Source organism: Acomys minous (genome assembly GCF_964271855.1).
Source record: "Acomys minous genome assembly, chromosome: 3".
NCBI classification, from domain to species: domain Eukaryota; kingdom Metazoa; phylum Chordata; class Mammalia; order Rodentia; family Muridae; genus Acomys; species Acomys minous.
Window position 1 is genome coordinate 144,994,443 of NC_140485.1, and position 10,530 is coordinate 145,004,972.

Genomic DNA, 10,530 nt, shown 5'->3' on the forward strand with positions numbered 1-10,530 from the left:
CCAGAGCCTTGTCCAAGTTTCCATAGCTACTAAGGGTGATGGGAGGGCTCTAAGTAAGGGATCCAAGTATAGAATTCCCTGTCCACAGATAGCTTGTGCTCGGGCATAACATTTTTGTCATGCTGTTTTTCTCATGAAATATCAGGTGGGCATCTATAAGGCCTCAGGTTGTTTTGGGGGAGTTTTATGTTCTTACTTATAAAAGTATGTTATTCACAGTTCAGAGTCTATGTACTCAGAATCAGAAAGAAGTCTTCTCCCATCCTTAGCTGTCTCCCTAGGGTACCTTCCACATTATGGTGTCTTCAGGTAGATTATGCCTGAGCTCTCTTGTGCCCGATGGTGGCAGCAGGTGGGGAGGGAGCCTGAATACATGACTGTTTCAGTTGGCATTAGTCTGCTGGCACTTGGGGATTATTGGAGAACCAGCCTGAGACAACAGGACTGAGAAGAGCTCCACTGAAGGCCAGCAGTTGGGAGGATAAGGCTGATCTTCCTACTCAGTTCATGTCCTGGAAGGAAAGAGCTCCTCCACTTGTCTTAAAGTCCTTCCTCCAGACTTCTGTTTTTTTCCATGTTCATTTGTCAAGTGGTTGCTTGCTCTGCCTTTTTGACCTAGGGTTAGCTTTATTTAGTCCTGCTTACAGAATGCTCTTGGAATAAAGCTGTGCGTTAGGGTTGAGCCACACCACAAAAACCTTGTTTTTCCAGTTGGGGTTTGCAGTGTGATCAAACATCCTGCAATAGCCATGTCACTCAGCGCCAAGTCTGGGGAAGCACTGTGGACTGGGGGCCTTGCTCACTTGTGAGGTGTGGCAAGGAGGTGGGGGGTCAGGGTGTTCGTCACCAGGCGTGCTGCTTTTCACCTCACTTTTGCAGAAACACTGAAGCGCGTTCTGTGGTGACTTCCGTTTTTGCAGCCAGTGTATTATACTTACAGGATATACAATGTCCTCTGAGACGCCTTGATTTCAACCATTCTCTCAGTGCTGGGCCTGTCCCCTCCAGTGCTCACTGTTGTGCAGTGTGCATGTGAACTCTGAACGCAGATGTCTATGGTATACCTTTACAAGTGGGGTTGCTGTATCCTAGACCATTTATGTGTTCTAAGTTTTGGCAAATCAGTACTAGATTCCAACTCCCACCCCAACCCCGAAAGTGTACGAAGTACCCTTTCTTGCACTTCCTAGGCATTACTGATGTCAATAATGTGTGAACTATTTGGAAAGACATTTGAGTGTTTAAAGATTATTTCTCCATATAAACAGGTATTTTTGTTTTCTTTTAAAGCTTTATACTTCTTTTTATATGGTCCATTTTCACTTCATAAAAGTTAATTATTTCATTATGGTTTCTTGTTTTAATTTTTCATAATACTGTAAGGAAAAATGTTCATATATATTTAACTTTTTCCAATCCATTTATTGAACCCTGTGGTATGAACTCACACACCAGGACTTCATTTAATATGCTAGGGTCAGATAGTCAATGGTAGCAGAATGTGATGTAACCTCTTAAGTTTTCTGAAAATTGGCAGATTAAGATTCTGAGTGAACAAGAATGCTAGGGTAACAGGACACAACAGCTTTGTTCCAGTTTGTCTTCTTAGGGATCTTCGATGCTGGAATTCACTTGTGGAAGCACTGTTTCTCTGTGCAGCCTACTTACTTTGTAGAACATGACCTCACAGAGATCTGCCTCTGTGCCTCCCAGAGTGCTGGGATTAGTGTGTGCCTCTGCTCATAAGGAACATTTAACCCTGTTCAGGGTGTATCTGTCACATCCTGTTTCCACACAAACTCCTCTGTATAGCCAGTGCCCAGGTGACAGCTCTCAGCACAGGTGAAGACAGCCAAGATGCCCCAGTCCACACTTCTGCCCAGTCTGTCTGCCTTTAGGTGGTTCAACAGCTGGGGCATGACCTGGAACAAAGGACAAAGTGACACTAATAATTTAAGGTAGGGTACTCTTAAATGCCCTGACTTACACCCTCTCTGATAGGCATGCTGAGCCACCTATACCTGTATTTTGGTCAGCTTTTCTAAAGTCATTATTTTTAAAATTCATACCTGGAATTCAAATGTCCTCTTGGCACCACAAGGGCAGTCTGGAATGTCTTGTTCTTGAGGGATATTTTCACCAGAAATCCAAATGGGTTGCGTGCCTCTTCCATACCTGAGGATCTAAAATCAACAAGGACCACAGCTAAGACTTGTCCATGGAACCATCACTAAACAATTAAAAATGGTGTATGCACATGCAGCACTCAATGCCAAAGTGTGGGTGTGGAGGTCAGCTTCCTCCACTGTGTTGGTCCCAAGGATCACACTCAAGGCTCTCAGGTTCAGCAACAGGCACTGGTCACACAATGTTAGACTCTCCACTCTGTCACTACATTGTACAGAGTGACTAGAGTCTGCATACAAAACGTGGCCACAGTAGTTAGCACTTGTCAGGGTCCTTAAGTTTAAAAGAGGATATGCGCGCGCGCGCGCACACACACACACACACACACACACACACACACACACACACACACACACACAAACACTTCTTTTGTAAGACATATCACCTTAGCTAGAAGGCAGATCACCCTGGATACTTATTTGACCCAGCAGTTTTAGGAAGCTACCGTTGGTAATTTTTTGGTCATAACAAAGTAGCATAATGAGGGAACTTTTTTTTTTCTGGTTTTTCAAGACAGGGTTTCTCTGTGTAGCCTTGGCTGTCCTGGACTCACTCTGTAGAACAGACTGGCCTCGAACTCACAGAAATCCACCTGCCTCTGCCTCCCAAGTGCTGGGGTGAAAGGCGTGCGCCACCACTGCTGAGCATTAATGGGGCAATTTTGACATTAACATATCATGCTGTGTTTATGTGTGTATAGTGTATAGGCATGTGAATCTCATTGGTTTTATAAGCTAAAAGTAGGTGTTATAGTCATTTTGAGAATACTCTGCAGAGGTAAAAATGCCATTTCACCTGCTCAGGTTCCAGAGCTATTTTGGATTTAAAATTTTGGAAGATGTGATCTTCCTTGGATTCATGCTTTGCCATGGAAGCCAGTTCTTCCTCAGGTATTCCCCCTGAAAAACAACCCACAATAGTTATGCAGTATGCAACAACTCAATCGTACGGAGAACCTAATTCTAATTAGGAAGCTTCACGTACTGAAGCTACATCTGTGCTCATTTGTAGGTAACATTACGTAATCATAAATCTAGTCTCTAAGGGTGACAGCTCAGAAGTCCAGCTGTCCCCTGCACCAAGGCCTCACCACACTATCTGGGTTCTTTCTTCACGTCTCCTTGCATCTCATCCATCTCTTTCCAGCTTGCACTCATTCATGTGACCAGGAAATGCCATTTCTGTTCCACAGCCAGTTTTGGCTTCTACCTACCATGAACCATTGCTTCTCAACAGACCAGTGGACAACCAGTACAACCTTAGTGAGTAACATCTATCAAAGAGCAGATTGGCTCTTCTCAGTCAGAGAACTGGAGTTTCACTCACTGCCATTAACAGCCATGCATGGAGAATGTAATCTCCCTCAGACTGGAGCTTTAAGTGGCGAAGCAAACATTAATGTCTTGGTGGCCCTTAGGATACTTCACAGGCGAAGCTCCTGTGTCCTGTTTTCCAACCTCTCTCCTTGCAGCCCAGGTACCAATTCTCAGCTGGAGCGCAGTAACTCAAGGGAAGCTTTTTGAAAATTTTATCTTATAAATGTTGGATATACACAAAATTGCCAAGTACCAAGAATCAGCTTCAAATCAAATTTCAAGATTCACAAATCACTTCATTATGTCCACAAATAATTTTGTTGGTTATTGAAGTTTCTGTTTCTGAGAACCAGGAATTAATCTAGGGCTGGTGCACGTTAGGCAGAATGCTCTACACTGAGTCCCAGCCCCATTGTTTTTATCCTTCTAGATGGATCTCTCGAAGTTGTTAGCTTCCCTTGAACTCATCTGGTAGCTGTACATGGCCCTAAACTCCAGTCCTGCCTTAAGCCTCCTGCGTAGCTGGGATCACAGGGGTGTCACTAGACCACTGGTAACTGAGTTTTGTCTGTTCTTTGAGACAGGGTTTCACTGTGTAGTCCTGACTGTCCTAGAACTCATATTATAGACCACTCTGGCCTTGAACTCAGAGATCCATCTGCCTCTGCCTCCCCAGTGCTGGGATTAAAACTGTGGTAACTGAATTTTTAGCTAACTTCTTCAATTTCTGATAGTGACCATTTCTTTCACTATTTGAGTATTCCCTCCGTAGTTCTGGCATCAGCCACCTTCCTAAATAGGTCATTTCATCGATCTGGAGTCCCATCTGCAAAACCGTTCATCCTAATCTTTGTGTAGATAAATGTACTCATGAGCTGATGGCATCTTCCAATAAAGGGTCAGTCCTATATCATTTTTGCAAATTTACTATTTTCTAGACCCAAACATATATTTACTAAGTAAATGAACAGCAATCTGATGTAAAATGATAACACCTTGTAATCCGGAGGTGGAGGCAGGAGGACAAATTCTCTTCATGAGAACCTTTCTCAAAATAAAAACATGCTCATTGAATTTTTTTTCAACCTTTTCCTTCCATTCTTGGAATATATTTTACTAGGGACCCACTGGCTTGAAGTCACTTAGAATTAGGCAGTTAATAACTGAGCTACTTTTATGATTGTTTCTTATATAGTGCTTATTATATAAATGATTACCAGGTCCTCTTGGGTTCACCATCCCTCCCACTAACTTCCTTGCTGAAGGAAGCCATTTTCATGACTTGACTATTATAAAGACAACACACACATGAACAGACACATCGTAGTCATAACCAGGTAGTTCCTATAGCGTATCTATTTTGTTTGGTTTCTCTGTGAATTGGCCCTGGCTGTCCCAGAACTCTCTTTGTAGACTAGGCTGGCCTCGAACTCACAGAGATCCGCCTGCCTCTGCCGGGATTAAAGGCACGTACCACTATTATTATTAAGTGTTTTGCCTACACGTATGTATGTGCACTCTGAGGCCAGCGGGGGGTGCAGGGTCACCTGTAACTGGAGTCACAGACACAAACTGCCAGGTAGCTCGTAGGGATCAAACCTGGGTCCCCTGCAAGAGCAGCAAGTGCTCTTAACCCACGGAGCCATCCCTCTACCCTTTCTCCTTCCTTCTCTCAGTCACAGACATTTTCCTTGCCCTGAGATTCTAATTCAGTTTCTGTAGACTTGGATTATAGTTCATACTCTACAGTCAGCAAAATGTAGAATCAAGCCCTGAAGCACATGATGCCTAGAGCTTCAGTTCTTCCCAGAAGCAAAAGGCAAGTTTGCTGCTGGGTGTTTGAGGTCCCACAGACACAGGGTGCGTGCTGGGTCAGCAAGGAGCACACCGTCCCACAGACACAGCCCCAGAGCATGCACTCCAGGGAACCTACACAGGGAACTAAGACTGAATGACAAAGGCCTCTCTAGCCATACGTTCTGCAGCACCATGACATTCTCACCACAGTACTCCTTACCCATGCTTCCTGTAATTTCAGAATAATCTTCCATTTCCACAGCCTCAGGCAAAAGCTCATCTTCTGTTTCTGTTACAATTTCAAATTCTGGAAACAGGAAGTTGTGGTCTGGAACCGTATGGTCTAAATGGTCTATAACAAAGTTATTAGCATCATTAATAAACAGTTTTGGAGATGATTTAAGAATTTCCATTTCTAAATGGTAGTTCTGAGATCTGTGTTGAGTGATCTCATCAGTTTGAGCATGACTGTGGTATAGGCCAATCGCTATACACCCCCATGCAAGCCACCAAGGCAAGATGTGTGAAGCCCAGACTGGCCTCCTGCATCTAGCACTTGAGTACCACCGCCACTTGATGTACTTGGCCTTTGAGACTAGCACCACAGGTCTGTCCACTCCAGCAGAAGCATGAATAAAAGTGATGAGATTCGTAGTCTACAAAGAAACTGAACAACTAAGAATTCATTAAAATCTTAGATCAGGAATGTAAGTTTAAGCTGTCAACCAAAATATCGTGTCACATTATGCATGACTACTGAGCTACTGCTTCCCTGTTAATAAAGCTGGCTGTATTTTGAGTAGGTAAGGCCTAAAAACCACTATACAAGAAAAGCTGTCGACAGGACGAGTCAAAGACACTGCTCGTTCATTATGAAAGTGTTCATGTTGCCAATTCTCAGACCCTTAAGGTATTATGTTTTCTAATTTCAACTTTAATCAGAAACTAAGGTATCTGGGTTGATAGGCAGTGAAACTAAGCTGAAAACAGGGATGTCGTACCTGACTCTGTACACGCCTGCTTGTGTCCCAGACGCCAGTCTAATGTCTGGTGCTCCTTACTGCAGTAATGTGCCTGTTTGCACCGAGAGCATGTCATGGGACCCAAGCAACCACAAACCCTGCAGAGATGGGCTCCGGACTTAAGCTGGAGGCATACACTGTCTCCTGTATCCGAGGCTCCCGTCTCGGGTGGAGGCTCAAATGAGTAAAAGTCATTTTTCCTTGGTAGTTGATTACGGAAAACTGAAACGAAGAGGAGAAAAAGGTACATAAAGTATTTTCCTGAAAAGTTAAAGTCAAAGATTTGAACCTTGTTTGGTGCTTCACCTCATAAAACGTCGTTTAAGGAGGAAACGAAGTTTTCGCTTTAAGGGAGCAGTTTTTATAGGAGAGGGGATAAAAATGAAAGATAAAAGGGCGTGGTGGCGCATGCCTTTAATCCCAGCACAGGATTAAAGGGAGGCAGAAGGAGGCGGATGTCCGTGAGCTCCAGGCCAGGCGACTGCACAGAGAAACTATCTTAAAAACTAAAGAAAAGCGGGAGGAGCTCCGTCTGAAGAGTTCGTGTCGATCAGCGAGTTAACACCGACTGCAAAACCACCCACCCCAGCCGGCCGCCCTGCGCCGGGGATGCCCGCGGCGGCCGCTCACCTCGCAGGCCGGCGCAGCACGGCGGCTCCCGACAGCAGAAGAGGAAGAGGCTGCGGTGGAAGGCGTCGTCCCGGCCGGGCAGCGGCGCGTACACCTGCAGCAGGAAGGCGAGCGGCCGGCCGCAGCGCGCGCACGCCAGCGCCCGGGGCCCCGGCAGCTCCGCCAGGCCCAGCCACGCCGGCCGCCCGCCCACCTTGCTGGGGAACTGCTCGCTGCGCAGCCTCCACGCCGCCGCCTCCTCGGCGAAGCCCAACTCCACCGGCCCGGCGGCCGCGGCGGCCATGACCACGGCACGCCGGAAGAGGGCGGCCACGTGCGGGGCCGGAAGGCGGAAGGCGGGGTCAGATCTCGCGCTGGGACCCTCCCTAAGAGGAAGTGAGAAGCAGAGTAAATAGAGGACGCTGGCGGACGAGGCCAAACCCTGTCGGCCCTCCACCGCCCTCATTATTTCCGGGCACACGGAAGCCGAAGGTGTTCTATATCCGAAGGCTGTTGAGGAATCTCAGCACTTGGAGATACGGGGGAACTTTTATTACTTCGCCACTGTAGCCTTTAGCTGTTGGGTAAAGAGACTCAGAAACATTTCATGGTTTACACCGTTACGTATTATCATAATCTTGGGACTATTTTAGGGTGTTCTGTTTAAGTATACAGTGCTCTGTCTACATGTACTCGTGCACACCAGAAGAGGGCACCAGATCTCAGTATAGATGGTTGTGAGCCACCATATGGTTGCTGGGAATTGAACTCAGGACCTTTGGAAGAACAGGCAGTGTTCTTAACCTCTGAGCCATCTCTCCAGCCCTAGGGTGTTCTGTTTTAAATCCCTGCTTCAATAGAGATTTTTCCCGAAGCTGAGCACGTTTTACAGAAGCTGAATTTGCAGGTTTCTATTAAGACAGTTTTGTCATTAGCTAACAGAACTTCTGTCTAAGTGGATATTGGTGGTGGTCCCTTCTCAAGGGAGGGGAACACATGCTTGCTCGTTCAGAAGAGGAAGGGGCAAGCAGAAGTCAGTCAGCAATTCAGTTCACTCTGTTGTCTCAGATCACAGACAGTTTCTTGTTCTGTTTTCTTACTTTTATGTAATGTAATACATCCTGAATAAGCCTGTTAATCATATTTAATGTTAAAGTTTACTATTTTCCTCCTCTCTTTGAAAGAGAGGGTCTGTTATCCTATGGGAGAATTGAGGTTGGGGGCAAACAAACACAGAGCCTTGAACCATGTCCTCATGCTATAAAAGGATGTTCAAGCCTGGGCTGGAAGAGAAAGATTAATGGATACAGTTGAAGATAAGCACTATAAACGAACTCATGTAAATGATAAAGCTCTGCTTCACGCAGTTGGGGTGCCCCCATAATCAGTGTCTGATTTAGATAGGACCCCAGGAAAATGGAAAGACAAAAGTGTTTTATTGCTTTGTGTAGAAGGAAGCTGTTTTCAGAGTCTGATCAACTAATACAACTTTTTTGAAACTTTAAAGAGTTTAGAACATTTAGAAACGATGCTATTTCTCTTGGGTTGTCTTGAGCCCCTTAAAGAACCTTTTCTGCCCATCTTTGTGTCAGACCTAACATCCTGAAAAACAGAATTAAGGTAGTGCCTGATTAAAGGATCAGATAGTCACCACGCCTTTAATCCCAGCACTCGGGAGACAGAGGCAGGAGGATCACTGTGAGTTCGAGGCCAGCCTGGTCTAAAAAGCGAGTCCAGGACAGCCAAGGCTACACAGAGAAACCCTGTCTCAAAAAAACAAAAACAAAAACAAAGGATTGGATAGTCAAGGAGTGGGGGAGGGGGAGGAGGATAAAGAAAAGGAAAAAAAAACTGGCACCAACAGACAAAATGAAACAATCAAACATAAAACAACCCAGACAAGACATAAAGACTACACAGACTAAACAAAACAGAAGTGATTAGACAAGACACAAAGACTACAGACAAATCACTGTGAGGTGAGTCCCCCCCCTTCCTCCCTGGATGGGGCCTCCTCGTACAAGCCTGTGCATAAAAGGGGCAGTGCCCTCTTAGTTTCTTGGACTTGGGGCTTAAGCGGGCTTGTGTACAAACCTAACCCCATTAAGTCCTTTACGGTCTGAACTATCAAGACAAGAAGAAGGTCACCTTCCCTGAGGGGGTGGGGGCAGCAATCAGAGAGGATAGAAAGGCTGTCTGTCCCAGGGATGAGCCCCCAAATGTTAGAGCACACTGAACAAGAATGACTGGTCAGGGCCACAGCCTGAATCTGGGAGTCAGACTGACTGCTTCTAAGGCAGGTTTTTTGCGTAACCAGGTGGAAAGCAAGGGGGTGGACAGAATTACATCATTTTGATTACCTAAACATAATTGATTTTGATCTGAGCATACTGTACCCAGGTGGCTAGACAAAGCATTTTAAGCTGATTAGCTAGGATATAGGCTTGGGGACTTTTCAATTTCCCACTGTTCGGGAGAAAGGAACATAGTAGAATATTGTGTGCTTGTTTAAGTAGAACATAAATCATTAATTCAAGCAGAATGCTCAACAAGTATTGAGTTGTGAGTAAAAGGCTATTCAAGCTCCCAGGCAGGCACAGCCGGAGAACCAGAATTTAATTTCACCTCATGATCAAAACGGAGACTTAGAGACAAAATGGCTTCTGATAGGTTAAAAGTGACAGCAGGTGTTAACAGAGGAGCCATAGAACTAAAGTAGGTCTCAACAGAGAGGCTATAAAGTTTAAGCAGGTTAAGCAAGTTATGCCCTGTCATAAGGACCTTCTCTTTAAAAAGCAAAGCTAGGGGTTGAAGAGATGGTTCAGCAGTTAAGAGCACTGGCTGTTCTTCCAGAGGATCCGGGTTCAATTCCCAGAGTCTGCATGGTGGCTGACAACCTCTAACTCTTGTTCCGGGAAATTCAGTACCCTCTTCTGGCCTTCTTGGGGCACCAGGCACACATGTAATAGACATACATGCATACAGACAAAATGCCCATCTACATGAAATTTAAAAGGAAACTGGACACATTTGGCCGGGGTGGGAGGGCAGAGGTAGGTACAGTCCTGCAGTGCATGTGTAAAGTAAAAGATTAAAGTTGGGTGTGGTGGTGCATGCCTGTGATCCCAGCACTCAAGTGGCAGAGGCAGGTGGATCTCTGAGTTCAAGGCCAGCCTTGTCTACAGAGTTCCAGGGTAGCCAGGGCTACACACAGATAAAGTTTTCCCTTTGTCTCCTGTCTTGAATAACCAAAACCAAAATGTAGAGGAATTTAAATTCAGAACATGGCTTCTCTGGCAAGAGATCACATCCAAAGACCTTCTAGGTCTGTGTGATCTGGCTGGAATACAGACACGCCTTCAATCCAGGAGACAGAGGGAAGCAGATCTGAGTTCAAGGCCAGCCTGGTATAGAGCAAGTACCAGGTAAAGAAAAGCTTAGGTCCATGCCTTTATTCCCAAACAATGAAGGTAAAGTTAGTTTGTAGAAGGAAGCGCCCATGTCTGAAAGTGTTGTCTAATTGAGTAGCAGAAAGGGTGACAAATCAGAGAAAAATTTGACAGAATAGGATAAGTCCAACTCTCAGGAGAAGAGAGAGG

General features: G+C 45.4%; 1 protein-coding gene across 2 annotated transcripts; it reads right to left on the reverse strand.

The window, feature by feature from the left end:
* Positions 1–1,401: 1,401 nt before the first annotated feature.
* Positions 1,402–7,275, reverse strand: PDCD2 (programmed cell death 2). Of its 2 annotated transcripts, XM_084776116.1 has the most exons (6): positions 6,953–7,274; positions 6,302–6,544; positions 5,521–5,652; positions 2,983–3,086; positions 2,070–2,183; positions 1,402–1,922 (listed from the first exon to the last, which is right to left on the reverse strand). In XM_084776116.1, exons 1-6 carry the CDS (start codon positions 7,233–7,235, stop codon positions 1,764–1,766), a joined length of 1,035 nt encoding a protein of 344 aa, XP_084632242.1. In that variant the 5' UTR covers positions 7,236–7,274; the 3' UTR covers positions 1,402–1,763. The 2 variants fall into 2 exon arrangements, with proteins under 2 accessions (XP_084632242.1, XP_084632243.1); XM_084776117.1 differs by lacking the exon at positions 6,302–6,544 and having other exon boundaries at positions 6,953–7,275.
* Between the last annotated feature and the right edge of the window lie 3,255 nt (positions 7,276–10,530).

Excerpts from the sequence above, each read along its gene's own strand:
- PDCD2 (XM_084776116.1), bottom strand. The coding sequence starts at position 7,235 with ATGGCCGCCGCGGCCGCCGGGCCGGTGGAGTTGGGCTTCGCCGAGGAG. Across the intron at positions 3,087-5,520 it reads TGAAATTACAGGAAGCATGG|GGGGAATACCTGAGGAAGAA; the intron begins GTAAGGAGTACT and ends GTTGTTTTTCAG. Across the intron at positions 1,923-2,069 it reads AGAGGACATTTGAATTCCAG|GTCATGCCCCAGCTGTTGAA; the intron begins GTATGAATTTTA and ends CCTTTGTTCCAG.